Here is a 16,026-nt window from a genome sequence, read left to right on the forward strand (position 1 = left end):
CAGTTAACAATAGAAGAGCTATGTCCACCTGATATCGACTTAAGGGGAAAATATAGTCTTTTAATTGAGAATGTATAATGGACTAAGTTATTAGAATTATGTTAGCCCGTATTAGAACATACATTACTAAACTTATATACCCTTAATTTGTTTAAAAGCTTAATTATTAAAATAAAGGTAAAAAATGTATTTCTTGTTATTGCCTATGACATATTGATCTTTAAGTATCCTTATATACAATAACAAAATCAAAATTATATGGTTATTAGTTAAAAAATGATTAATATGTTGGTTTGATTTTTATAAGACAAATTATTTTAACATATAACATGAGTGATAACCTTACTAATAAATTCTCAAATTTAATTTACTTAAAACATTTTAAAGGATTATTTAAATTAATTATTTAAACAAAAAACCTTTAATTATTATTATATACAAAAATAATTAAATAAAAAGGAAGAAAACGACAAAATCACCACATGGCGGATGGTAATTGGATGACACCAGCTCGGTGACATAGAAATTGAATTATGTTTTTCAAATGATATTTTTGAAATTCATATATTCAAAATAAAATTACGGATAATTAATTGATTTTTTGATCATTTAATATGATTCGAATATTTAAAGTGGGATAAAATTGGTTTGAGACAACTAAAAAATGTGTTTTTGCAATAAAAATAGTTTAGCAATTTTACAAAAACATAAAAATTATTATAGTAACTCTATAAAATTCCAAAATTAATGCAATACTCATATATGAGTAAAATTAATTTTTTAATTATTTTAAATTACAAGCTTGAATGTCATTTTGAGTTTCCATTTATTTATTTTCATTTTTAAACATATACAAAATAATGAGCATGAAGGTTTCACATCTTGAAATTTCATGAAAAAAGTTCAAATTTACTACCAAGTTTTGTTTTTTGGTTTCCATAGTTCAAACGAGTATTGTGAGAACCATGTTGGATTGGAAGGATCTGACTAGTCCGATCACTGATCTGATTTGAAAATGGACATGATTTGCAATCTTAATCAAATAAAGGTTGATCCGTTTTGAACTAGAGAAGTTTAAGTCCAACCATGTTAAATCTATTTAAATCAAAATAACATAAGAAGTGAACAGATGACTCACTTAAAATTCAAAAAAATACTCCTTTAATATTTTGTTTAACTCTAGTTTAAAAAAGATGAAAAAATATAACATTAATATAATTATTAATTATATAGAATTTTGCAATTATATATTTATAGATAAAAAAATTATTGATTATATATTTTGCAATTTCGTTTAATTCTGATTTGATGTTCAACTCTAGTTTTCAAAACATTAGTTGAAACATAGAATTTGTTCAAAAGTTGAAAGATAAGTCATAACATTAAAATCTAAACATTTTAATTTTATTAGGAGTATTGATATATATCCTACCAAATTTTCATACAAATCATAAGAAACTAACATTTGCAACTTGTAAAACAATTATTAGACAAAATATTATTTTGTGATACATACCACTTTTTCATGGATAGAAAAATTTAATAAAATGACATATCATTTTCCTTTAATTAATTAGTGTTTTAAGTTGCCGTCCAATATAATTACATTACTTTGCATCCTATTTCAATCTACGTAACACTATAATTTGCACTGTAATAATGTTATGGGAGTCACCACAATTTTTGCCACTATATTTGGTGATTTCATCCATAACTTGAAACAATTGCAACATAAGGAACCAACCTTTGTTACAAAAACACAGCTCAAGACCCACGTCACTACAGTCTCAGACGCTGTCTTGTCTCCGGTTAAAAGAGAAAAGGAGGATAAAAATAAAAACCAAAAATTTAATAAAAAAACAAAAACAAAATATTTGTAACTGATTACACAAGACTCTCTCCTACAAGATTAACTCCAAGATCCAAAATTAAAGCAGAAAAATCTCAATCAACAAATACCACCGAAAAATAAGATGAAAAATAAACAGAATTTACAAAAACTGATTCTCTGTGGTCAAAGGTTCAAAGCCAACAAAAAAAGAAAATGATTATCATAAAAAGGCAAAGGCGAAGGCAGGGGCACAAGTATGAATATTCCCACACTCTTATTACTGAAAGCACAGAGCTGATTGGCTGTGTTATTTTTGTGGTTATAATGAAGATTATGTATTCCAATTCATGTCTTCACCCACTTAAATATAGATATGTAAATATTAATATATTAATTTTATAAAATAATATTAAAATGAGATATTACTTTTTATTTGTTGGCAAATTTTGATTCGTCCTAGAGATAGAGTGAGAAAAAAATATGGAACACACTATCTTGGTACAAAAAAATGATGATGATGACCGTCCAAAAAATGAATAAAAAATCTTTTAACAAATATGATTAGATATTATATTCTATTAAAAAATAAATAAAAAATCTTTAAAGAAATCTCATTCTCGTATTCTAATATTAATTTCTCTAGTATTAGAGAGGAGTTAAACTCCCAACAAAAAAACACACTGGATGGATGACACATACATTCACAAGAAACTAATAGAAAACCTAAAGTGATTTTAATCTTCTTTATTTAACAACAAATATCAAAGGGTGGATGTGATGCATTTAAGACTATCTCAACACAAATCTAATTGGTAATTAGGGCATACATGATGGATGATTAAACTTGAATTTTAGGAATTAATTCTAAATTAGTTTTATTTTATTTATTAATGAGTTTAATATTTATACATCCACAGTGTCAACAAAATTTGTGTTTATTATAACATTCATCATTCGTATTTATTATTGTTATGAGAATAACGTATTTTCCCGTTAGAAAAAGTATATCATGTGTGCTTTTTGTTTATTTGTAGAAATATTTTTGTAGAAAATGATTAAATGTGTCACATGTCATGATTTTAGTAGTTGTATGAGATAACTTATCTCCAAATATATTCTCTATTGTTATTCGGTTGTGATTAACATGCTCAAGAGCAGTAGTTCTAAAAAGTTGAGATGATTATATTTTGACTGTAATATATACATTGTTAGTGTGAAAGATTATACACAATCAATACATTATACATTTGTATTATTTTTAAAAGCTCATAATGAATAAACATGAATGATGAATAATGCAATAATAATATAAAACTTTTGCATTGTCAATATATATATATATTTTACTCTCTTATATTTTATAAAATTAAATGTCATAAAAAATACTCTTTAAAATACAAGAATAAATTAGTACGGTAAATTTAGTCATTTCCTAGTACAAAATCGTCATGTTGTTTCCCTCTTAGCATTTCCCTTTTACGTCATCTTGGAGAGAGAGAATCTAGTTCTTCATAGATCTATTAACATGTCATATAACATTACTTTTTAACAATCTAAATTTTAATTACTTTTTTAAAAAAGTAAATTTAAAAATCACTTAACCCAAACCATTTGAGAGAAGAAGGTCATGGGGAAAGTCATTATTACGGAAGTCTGTGAGTTCATTTTAATCAAAGTAAAAAGCGATCAAAGACGACAGACATTTTGCTGACGTGATGCTATTGTAGTCTCGTGTGGGGGGGGGGGATTTACGTGAGTAGACTACACTATCTCACGTATAGTGTAAGTTTTGAAATATTTACGGAAGTAGTGTAACCTTTTTAGGAGTTGTGGATGACATCCACAAGTTTGGTGAAATCGTGGACCAAGAATGCGACTTCTATTGGTAGTCGTGCCTTCCATGCATGACTTCGGTACGTCTTGTCACTCCATCATGGAACTTGTGGACCTGATACACGAGTTCCATGTAGAAGTCATGGATGTACAATGCGAGACTATAGTCGTGCATGACACCTACATGATCTCAGCTCTATATATACCCACCTCCCGTTCACACTGAAACACACCGAAAGCAAAAGAAAAAGGTAAAATTTAAAGAGTGGTTCCTAATCTAAGAAGAGTGATTCGTAATACACTAAACCCTAAAATAATAACTCTTATATAATTAAATACACTAAATCCTAATCTAATAAACTAAACCCTAAATTAATACATTAAATCCTAATCTAATCCATTAAACCCTAAATTAATACACTATTAATTAATACATTAAACCCTACATCAAATCCTAAACACACACCATTAATTATAGACGCAAAAAATTGTGCTCAGTAGGAAATCATGGACCCCATTCACGACTTCAGAACAATATGCAAATTTTCCAAGGAAGTCATGTCTTCCATACACAACTTCTGAGTTCCTGAGACTCGTGAATTGAATCGTCTCTAGAGTGTCATAAATTTGCAACAGAAAATGTACCGTGTGAAGGGAAATTGTGGCCAGCAACCGCGACTTTAAGGTAACTCGTTGTTCAGAGCCACGACTTTGAATAGCATAACTAGGGTTTGAATAGAAAACCTAAGGCACAACTTAACTCTTGGTTCATAGCCATTATTTATTCGGAACACCGCTTTTGGAAACATTTTGGATATTGGAGCATCAAATATCAACAACCATCTCATAACCGCATTGGTTGAGAGATGGAGGCCAAAGAATCACACTTTCCATTTACCTAATGGAGAGTGCATTGTTACACTTGAGAACATCGTGTACCAGCTTAGACTACTGATTGATGGAGATGTTGTTACTAGAGCGATGAGTATGAATTGGGATCTTGTCTGTCTCAACTTGTTGGGTGCTATCCCAACTGATAGACAAATTATGAGGCAAATGATCCAAATGAGTTGGCTTGACTCCACATTTCAAGAACTCCCAAAAGATGCAAATGATATTAACAATATGCAGGAGCATTCATTCTACGGATGATTTGTGGGTTTCCTTATGCCAGATACATCAAGGTTACGAGTACACATGATTATCTCCCATTGTTGGAGGACTTATCACAAACATATCAATACAGTTGGGGTTCTTCTATTTTGTCATGTCTTTATCAGGGACTCTATGGCGCAACATTAATTAGTCATCAATTTGAAATCGAAGGATGCTTATTACTACTACAGTCACAGGTATACGACCATATTCCGATTCTTGCTCCAAGACTGCAAGACAACACATTGCAATTATTTCCTTTGGTCATAAGGTAAATATTTATTTTTAAACAAAATGTAGAATTCTTTATTTTTTATATATAAGTTTTTATTTGAAAATATACTATCTTAGTGTAACTTTACATTTTAGGTGGTCGCAACATTTAATCACCACAAACATTTTTGGTCATACAACCAATATCATACAGTCAATGTTGGATCGTTTGTGATTTGAACAAGTAATTTATCTAATTTATTTGTTTTTATTTTTAATTTATTTTCTTATTCCTAGTATTTTATTTGTTATTATTACTACTTTATTTCTTATTATTACTAATCTACTTCTATCTATTAGTTTGTATGGACCCCATATAGGAACATGAATTTTATGGGCCATATATCAGATATCGTCCGAGCACGTGTGCTATTTATCTGCTTTGCACTTGTTGAGTGACATGCTACTAATCAGGTTATGAGACAGTTTGGTTTGCAATAAGAAATCACATAAGATCCAATCAATCTTGAGAAACAACACAAGATGAACTTACATGGAAAAATGACTACAACTAGCCATAGAAGCATGACCAATTGATTCAAATATGGAACAATTGAAAAAACTATGTGGTCAATGGTTTTTTCGATGTACAATTTTTGCATCACTACTAGTAGTATAATACTTACAAAGGACCAGAAAATATATCTCTCTAGACAAAGCATGTTCAGATGGTAAGATTATTTTTTTTAAAATTACATACATATTTCTTTAATTTATATTAATTACTCTAATATGGTCCAAATTTATTTTCAGTATAATTTATTAGAACAATACGAGATCAATATGTCCTTCAAATGTTTTTCCAAACCTCATACAAACAATAAATGACATATACTTACACTACAATGAGATGATGGATGCCTTCACTCAATTACTCCCAACTACCTTCTCCACAATAATTATCAAGCTCCTCCAAGTCAACATTTTGATATGCCTGTTGTACCTGAGTTCCCACAACAATATGAGTCAAACTCAAACGGATACTCATCCCCAAGCATATACTCAATCACTTGCTCCTCAACAACAACAACAACCCTTTGCATTTGAAGGTTTCAGAGCAATAGTGACTATTCCTTCACTCAATCCACATCTTCATCACATTTTCAAGGAACACTACCATCAATGTTTGACACTAGTTCAACTACATAATTGTCGGTATTTAACTCTCAACAATATTATCATCCTATACTGCCTTCACAAGTTGAATAAGCCAACTTTTATGGTACACAACAAACTGATGATGATGATGATTAAGAGTAAGATGAAGAGGAGCCACAATTGGTTAGATGTGGTACCAGACAAACAAGACAACATCATCAACAAACAATTAAGAGTCCAACCACCCCAAAGGAGAAAGACACCTTCATGAACATCATCTCATAGACGTCACTAGGAAATGGAACAATTGTAATATGTTTTGTTATTTTTACAATGTAATAATTTCCAATTCCTGGTAAAATTATCACTTTTTATTTTGATAATATTGCCTTTTTATTTTAATTTCTCACTTTTATTTTTATACAAATAAAATCATAAACCATAACTATAATCATAAACCCTAACTAAACCCCCTAAAACTAACCATTATCGTCTAAAACAAGAAAATGGAAAAGGAACATAACTTAATGAAACTCGTTTTTGCAATCCATGAGTAAGGAACTCGTGTATGCAAGGCACGAGTTCCATGCAGAAGAGAGAAGGTTAGTGTAAGTCGTGCATAGGATGCACAACTTCCCCTAGAAATCGCATTCCTAGTTCACAATTTCTCTTAAATCGTGGGTGTCATACACAATTTCCATTAAAGTTACACCAATCTTGTAATTTTCAAAAAATTTACACTACACGTGAGATAGTGTAGTTAAACTATACTATCGACGTAAAATTTTCCTCATGTAGACAGTCTCGGGTCCCATGAACAAAGATGATCTCCATTAATGAAGATACCAACATTTGATTTTCCTTGCAATTTTAATAACAAATGTGTTATTCCATTATATATAAAATAATAAAAATATCTTATATATTATTTTTCCTTTCTATTTTGTAATATTTATCTCTCTATTAACCGAGAGATACTCGGTCCCTACTTGCCTTTCTGTTCTGCCAACCCAATCACACAGACTCCATCTTTTCTCCTTATGATAGCGATTGCAATTCACCACCTCTCTCTTGTGTTTCATTTATGTGGGGAAAAGTATATTCATTTGTGCTTAGGTTCTTTTTGTCAAAAATTCTGATGGATCATTTAGTCTATGAATAATACACATTTAAATGATTTTATCAATTTTACGTCACCCGCCATACAATCTCATATTTTAAAGCAATTTTACATACATTCAAAAACCACTACTCAATAACCAAAAAAAAACCACTACACAAATTTTAAGGGGTTACATACTTTCAAACAATTTTAAGGCTGACAACAGCAACCCCATCAAACTCTAATTACAGTGTGATACAGAGTTATAATGATGCAGTTATATTGGATTACATCAAATTCATAAATATTTTTTATTAATAACAAAAAAATTCACACCACAATAACTATAATTCACAATGTAACCGCCATAATCACAATAATCATAACTACAATTTAAAACCGGTAGGGATAAAGTCTGCTCTGCAATGCAACTGTGATCTAACACAATTCATCCAGTGGTTATTCTTTAACAGTTTTAGTCTTGCTTCCCAAAGATGGTGAAACAAATAGAAGGATTATCATGGGGAAGCAGAATGAAGCTTGACTGATATTTTATGAACAGATACCTTTTTCAAGGTTGCCAATTTATGGTTAATATCAGAAGCATCCTCTACATTCTGAGAGGACTACTGAAATTGCCAGATATACAAATATATATTCATTTACACGAAAGACAAAGGGAAAGATCAATTATGTTAATGGTTGAATAAATAAATGTTGATTTCCACCAGTGTGTTTCATTGAAAACCAACATTATATCTTGGTGCAGATATATCATGCTACTCCCAAATTGGTAACATTCAAGAACATGTTTCAAAAAAAGCAAAAGGTTGTATGCCCAAGACATCCCAGTGTTTGTTATTCAGGGAAATTACCAATTTAATAGGTTCTTTGTGGAGATTGGCTTAATATTTAGAGGTTGGTTGGTGGTGATCTTTGTTTTAAGTTTAATAATTTAGTAGCTATTTAATTAGGTGTGATTTCTCTAATGTATATTTTGCTTATGTGTATTAACCTGATTATTAAATATGAAAGTTGAGATCATTATACTCAATTAATAAGTCTATGTCAAAAGTTAGTCTAGCTCCAAATAAGATGCACATTAGAGAAACATAATTGACTTATCTTGTACTAAGATTAAACTTGAGAGGAAATGCTCCATTGAAAAATAAATAAAAAACCTTGGAGAGAAAGTGTTAGAACATATAAAATTAAGCTAATAATCTGATTAACAGTGGGCTTGTTCTTGTTAGTAATGCTAGTTCTTGAAATTCCCATACATTAAATAAAAGTTTTTTTGCTAAGATAATTAAAGAAGATAGCAGAAAACCTCAACAAAGAAGAGAGCAGAAAACCTCAAAAAACACAAACAACACGGAGGAATCTGTCCCCAGAATTAGATGACTACATATCCTACAGACCTAGCATCTACATGATATCTTCTTTGTAGAACTTCAATTGTTTGTTGAATATTTCCAGGGATTATTATGGTGTGATGTTCTGAAGCTAACATGCGATTACCTTCTGCGTTGGTTGATAAGAAACTATTAACATGAATGACCTTCTCCATTCTGTTTGTTTCCATTGAAAAGACTAGTCCTTGGATTTCTTTCGTGTCTCAGCAAAGATCTCCTTGAATTTTTGCAGTGCTGCCATAAAAAGGAAGGGTACATGATACAGGATTATATCGAACATAATGTACCCATAAAAAGAATAGGAAAAGAACAACAGCAATCGCCAAGTTCATCCAAGGTCAACGCACAAGAAAAAATGTTCCTATTTGACAAATTTGCCCAAGCAAATGAATGTAATATGTAATACTTTAATTCCATGCATTTCCCAGATATCAAATATGATTTCATAAGATCTGAATGCTGTTTGATATTGGGTTCATCAATTAATTTGTTTGAATAAATAAGCTATCATTTAATCAGAAAATAAAGTACTAAGTGTGAGGCACTGAATCACTAGAGAACAGAGAAATAACTCAAATGAGGTCAAGACAATTCTTTCCCAATGTTAGATGATAAAGGTTAAGCAAATCCACTTGATTCTCGCAAGTCAAGCCCATGGCCGGTTGAACTGATGATGTTTAAAATTGTACACCGAAAGCGATGTTTGGCAGTTGTCTGTGATATGTACACAAAAGTGGAATTAACATATTTACCTGATTCGTAGGTAGGTTGAAGTTCTTCAATCAAGCTGGAAGGAACAGTGTGCTCAGGACAAGAACTAGCCTCAGCCTTTCGCATCAACTTCTTAAATCGTCTAACCTAGAATTGAAATAAGAGTTGGCTAAGAGTTCACAAATGATTCAGGTGCCATATGCTAAAGACATAATAAGAAAACAATCACACTCTTTAGATAAAAAATAAATATATTCTTACTCCTTATAGTAGTGATAAAACATGGTAGAAGCCAATCACCCTAACCTTTATATTGGTAAACAAGAGTTTATTTTTGATACATCAGTAAAATTTTAATGGAAGATTAAACTATTAAATTGAAGCTAGTAAGTAGGATCTTTGAAAGCTCGGATAGTAGCTTCTTCCAATGGCATAGAAGACATAAAAATGGATCCAGGATAAAATAAATAAAAATGTGTTTTCACTTTTCAACACTCTCTTCAACATAACTCTACTATTGGATGGATTTTATGTGGTATCCGCTAAATCACATGGCTCCACAGTCTATTTAGTGGGTCTCATAAAATCCAATAAAGAATAGTGTTAAAGAGTGTGTTGCTAGCATCACTAAAAAATGTCCATGAATAAGACAAGATGACTTCATACCTCATCTTCGGATATCAGTGTGAAGCAACGCCCAGTATGGCCAGCTCTTGCAGTCCTACCAGCTCGATGAACATAAGTCTTCACGTATTTGGGCATGTCGTAATTAATGACACTTCTTACACCTTCAACATCAATTCCACGAGTCATAGCATCAGAGGATACAAGCACCTGAAATGCCCCTTTCCGAAATTCACTTAATGTCTTACTGCAAACAAGTAGCATTTTTTGTCAATGACTGACACATTTCAGATACTTCTATGATAAGTAAAAGCCTATAAATGGTTATTTATACTTTATGGAATTACCATTGTTGTCATTAGCCAACCCGTAGATGACAAGTTCGGCTTGTCTAGGGATGAGTAAATTGTCTTATTCTATGGTTGCTGGCCATGTGACTTGAGAAAGGAGGGGCTTTGGGTATTAGGTGAATGACAGTTAGGAAGTTTCACACTAGTTTTAGCCCCATCGTATATACCTACAATTGCTCAAACATAGGCAATACAAACTCCTTTCTTCTCCGGAGCCTTTTACAATACCACTCTTGGCACCCTATTGCAAGCCTTTTCCAAATCAATGATAACCATGTGTAGATGTTCTTGCTTCCTCTTATGCCTCTCCATCAATCTTCATAGAAGGTATATTGCTTCCATGGTTGACATCCTAGGCATATAACCAAATTGGTTCTCTGAAATGTGGGTCTCTTGTCCTAAAATTCAAATATGTAGTCATTTTGCCATTTTCCTCTCCCACTTTCCTTTTATAGTCTGATTTTAAAGCCTCGACTAAAGACTTCTTGCTATTCAATTACTTTTTATTTTTTTCTGTCTTTCCCAGCTAAACAAATTACATTCTACACATCTATCTTATAGCCTCGTTCTTTAAAAAAAATAATTCCACAATTTCCTTAAGTTTACTTTCCTTTTTTTTCCACTGCTAACTTGATAGTATATACCTGTAGTATGTTTTGCCTATGAAGTAACCCTGTTGTCATGCTTGCTACTCAAAATTCAATAAGTGATGTATTGTCCTATTCAATCTAAACAGTACTATACGTTCTCACTGAAATAAAAGAAAAAATGTCTGATGTGGATGTCTGACTCTGATCAGCAAATTATGACAATAAGAATGGCTAGAAGCCTAGAACTGATATAGGTCATCATACAACTGAATTACAACACTTATAAAGCGGATAGAGAATATCCGGAATACCATGAGTCTGAAATTTCAGATTTAATAGATTTTGTTTGAAAGAAAAAATTATACCTTCTTACACGTTGATGTTGAAGACCAGAATACTCCTTGATATCAATTTTCAGATCTTCAAAACATTTCATCAATTTGCAGAGACGATGTGCTGACTCCACAGATTTGGTAAAAACTATGCATTTTTCTCCTTCGAGGGATTTCAAAAGTGCTACCAGATACAACGGTTTAACTTTTGTTCCACATATCTACACACATTGAAAAGAAACCCATAAAACACTATCAAAAAGGTGTTACTCATAATCACTCATGAGTTTACCGGAAAATTAAACATATACCATGCCAAAATAATGGCTAAATAAGATTTCAAACATGTATCTACCATCCAACCGATTTCTAGAGATTTGAGTGTGTCCAAACTTCAACAGTGGGAACTATTTCACTATCCACTGCTCTTATGACAATTTCTGTCAGTGATGCGGCTAGTTTATTCCATGTGTACCCTTGGCTTACACTAGGTAGTCGATAGCAAATAGTAGAGCATAGCAGTTGTCCCCAAAAATACTATAGCAGGAGAGCGGGATAACCACAACTAAGGGAAAAAAATATAAGTAATTTATATCCAAAACATAAAAACATACAAAAAAATTTAAAATACACCAATGATATGTTATATACCCTACACATATAAATATATAAATACATTAAAATATAAGTAATTCATACTCTTTTTAAGTTTTGACAACAAAAAGAAATTCATGGAAGGGAAAAACAAAAGAAATATAAGTAATACATTAAAATAGGAAAGTGATGAACATGTAAAGAGGGAAAACAAAAAGAAATTCACAGAAGGAAGGGAAGGGGGAGAAGGAACTGAGTCACGTGTTTTCATGTGTCTTTTTAAAAGGGAAGGAAACGAGGAGTGTTTTATAAAAACCTACAAAACATTTGCCATTTAATAAAAAGGGTAAAAATGACATTTCCCATTAAAATTAGGGTTCTTCAGGCTGGAGCGGGTTCTGGACCACGCCTCTACTGCTAATCAACCCACGATGGGCGCGACAGCCAACCATACAGCAACGTTCGCGACCTCCGCTATTACTTGCGATCAACTACCTCGGACTTATTAATCTAGAAGTTATATTCATAAAAATATAACAACAACAACCAAGGCGTAATTCTTTAGGGGTTTCTATTACAGATATGTTGAGAGATTGGGTAGTTCTGTTCATCGATGTTCTATTTTTTTAAGGAGGATATTGTATCATTTGTTAATCATCTTCTACATCTTTATGAATTTTTTCTTTTATCAAAGGGAGAGGAGAGAAGAGCACCATCCAATGTCATACCAGTTTGTAAGACTCCAAATTTTCTGGGAGCCGATAACGCAGTTGGCCAGCTTTCAGGAATAAAGGGTGATGCAAATTAAGCTGAACAAGCCTGCCAGGGTCCTGGGTTATTGTCGCAGAAAGAACCATCTTTGCCAACCTAGGGTAAGGTTTGTCCTTGAACCCCCTCTCAACACCACTACAGAAAGAAAAAAGGAAAAAAATGATATTTGGCATTTTGACATTGAATAAGAAAATGCTGTCATTTAGACATTTATGATCTCAGCATACAGTAAAAATGTTATAATTGAGTACCAAAGAGGGATTTACTTGAAAATGTTTGTACCTATAGGATTCATTTGACAATAAAAAAGGTGACGAAAAGTGATCATGAGTCCCTATTGAAAAGTAAAATAATTGAAAAGTAATATGTGGTAATCATGAAAGAGTGGGGATCCACTTACTCCCCATCCTGACCATCAATTTTATGAATATCTAATGGTTTAGATTTACTCACTAATTCAAACCATTGGATTTCCATATAATTGGTGACTAGGATGGGGAGTAAGTTTAAAAAACTTATTCTTGGAATAAGTAGATCCATCCCCATCATGAAAAGTAAAGTAATTGAAATTCAATATGAACATGTTTGCCATATGTCATAAAAATATAAAGAAACAATAATATAGGAGCATGAGTCCCTACTGATTCGATGTAAGACAAGAAAAGCCCATATAAAGAGCTGGTATTCCGCTCTAGCCAGCATGACTTACAGGAATGGGTTCTCCTTTTTACCATCCCAATTTTATTAGAAGTCCCTAGAGAGACAAAACTAGATAGGCTTTAAGGTAACTCCAACTTATAAAACATACTTTTTATATTCCTTCTAATTTAACAGGAATGGATTCTGGAATCATGTAAACAATTAGGAAACACAGGTTTTCTTTCATGGTATCAACATTTCAAACGAGAAGTTAATGAACTTTGAACTCACCATCTTCTTCTTGTTCTTAATGCACCAACAGAAAAATGAAATAAGGAATCAGCTGCTTGAAAAATATCATCATCATTAGATTCAGTCAGTTGAAGCACAGTAGGTAGCCAGGACTGGTAAGCCTCCCGGAGTAGTCGATCTGTTTCATCAACCACCTGACATTATTTACATTGTTAACATAGATACTACTAAAAAGAAAAGGCTCAAACTAAAAGCAAGTCAACATATATTTTTTAGATTAGAAGTAAATCATACAATAACCTAGCCATGTCAAGACAATTAGCTTTCCTCACACATGGTTTTTCTCTTCAATTACTACAACCCTTTTTATGAACTAGGCATCGGAATAAATAAGTAGCCAAGAAAAGTGAATTGTATTTACAAGATAATGAAGATGCTCAAGTGTGAACCCTTTAGTAGTATTGATGTGATCCATCAGCCTCCCAGGGGTTGCCACTAATATATCCACCTTACTTTGGAATCCAAGTTGGAACTGAAGCGAAACATCTTCTGGATCATAACACATGCCTAATACATTTTCTGGTATGTGGACAAGCTGCGAAATTTCATCAGCTACCGAAGACTGACCAACAGCCAAGCCGACATGTAAGCCTAACGGAGATGCAATAGCATCAAAAACTCGTTTAACCTGTAACGACAAACTAAAAATATAAATCATAGAATGAATCACGTCAATAATACAAATGAACAATCAATTCCTAACTTCACTACAACAATGACAATAAAATACAATTTCTTCAATGAAGTTACAGGACCAAAAAATAGAAAGAACAGAACATGGACCAACATGGAACTCCATAATTTGGTATTTTAAAGGACATAAACAAGGGTACTAACTGCATAGAGAAGAGAGACAAAAGAACATATGTATATGATTTAGAGCAAAATAACTCTATAACCACTGTATCACTGAGTTTTTAAAAGGTCCTTAGAGTTGAAAAGTTTTAATGAGATCCTTATATTTTCAAAATTCTTCAAAACAAGTCCTTACCCTCGAAGGGTCATTATGATTACGTAAATATTTGACAAAATATAGCTCCTTATGAGAAAACACAACAAGGACCTATTGGTGGACAACAAAATTGAGTAGGAACCTATAATTTATTTGAATTTTGAAATAGGTCCCAAAAGTTTGGCAAAAATTAGGAACCACAACCAAGACTTACTAGGGCCTATAGTGAACAGGTGCGTAACAAATAATCTATATGCACCTATTCAGAAACTCATTGAAACTACTAGGGCCTGTAGTGTAATTTCACCTTTAATTTAAGCAGATAGCAGAAAGGATAGAGCATGACATGATGATATGGTTTAGAAGAGGGCATGTAACATAACGTTACCTGTAAGGCGAGATCACGAGTGGGCACCACAACTAAAGCACGAAGGCATTTTACAACGCGTTTCGATAACAACTGGACTATAGGGAGAGCGTATGCTAGAGTTTTTCCACTACCAGTCGGTGAATTTATGCAAAGGTCTCGCTCAAAATTACCGGGACCAACTGTCTCTTGCCAAACCGCAAGTTGCACAGGGAAGAGATCCGAGATCCCCATGTTCTCCAATGCCAGCTTCAAACTAATGTCAAATGCTTTAAAAATAAATCATGATATGATGAAATAAAAGAAAGAATAATAACTGGATAACATAATAATAAAAAGTGTCATAACCTCATACCTGGGGTGGAGGGAAGGTACGGAATCTAGCGAGAGTTGTTGAAAGAGGGTGACGTCAACAGGGTCTCGCATCCATGGCAAAACCGGCACACTATGTTGCTTTTCTTCCTCCATTGTGCTATTGTTTTTGTTTTTACTCTCCCCTATCAATCCCAACCGAAACCCCCTCCAGAGCAAGCAGGGTTTAAGAATAACACACAGCAGAACAGCCAAAACCAAAACAACTGCACAGGAATCACAAGCATTGTTATTAACTCGACCTGGTGATCAGCCCAATGAAGCACAGGGTTCACCAGTTCTGGGTCATCAGTTAATAAACTGAAGAGTTTAATCTCAAATAAAACCTTAACCAAACGTTTCTTTCGGTCTATGAAAATATGATAATTACAGAAAAATAAAACAAGGTATTGTTATTCAAGTGGCACTGACAAAGAATACACACAAACTTCATTGCATGAAAGATTGAGCAAAATGCTAACCAATTACATAAAAACCACAGAACAAATTGAAGAATAGTAATGTTGTATACATTGGCTAAATTAGTGAGTCAGACCATTCCTCAAACACTTGGTGTGCAAAATAAATTAATAAAAACTTAAAAACAAAGGGAACAGTGTCAGAAGCAATGCGTAGAAGAGACACAAGTAAACACATTAGAGAGACAATGGGTCAAAACAGATAGAATAGGGTCATCAGGTACCGAGATTTGGGTGAAGTCTCTGC

At 32.6% G+C, this 16,026-nt stretch overlaps 1 protein-coding gene across 1 annotated transcript; it reads right to left on the reverse strand.

Moving 5' to 3' along the window:
* Window positions 1-8,503: 8,503 nt before the first annotated feature.
* Window positions 8,504-15,445, reverse strand: LOC109338487 (DEAD-box ATP-dependent RNA helicase 1). The gene is given in 10 exon segments (XM_019575747.1): window positions 8,504-8,896; window positions 8,898-8,941; window positions 9,460-9,565; window positions 10,085-10,289; window positions 11,348-11,535; window positions 12,637-12,814; window positions 13,610-13,764; window positions 13,992-14,258; window positions 14,971-15,205; window positions 15,305-15,445. Coding segments are annotated over 10 exon segments (1,548 nt in total). The 5' UTR covers window positions 15,418-15,445; the 3' UTR covers window positions 8,504-8,839.
* Between the last annotated feature and the right edge of the window lie 581 nt (window positions 15,446-16,026).

The sequence above is a fragment of the Lupinus angustifolius genome, unplaced genomic scaffold, assembly GCF_001865875.1.
Source record: "Lupinus angustifolius cultivar Tanjil unplaced genomic scaffold, LupAngTanjil_v1.0 Scaffold_26_82, whole genome shotgun sequence".
In the NCBI taxonomy this organism is placed as follows: domain Eukaryota; kingdom Viridiplantae; phylum Streptophyta; class Magnoliopsida; order Fabales; family Fabaceae; genus Lupinus; species Lupinus angustifolius.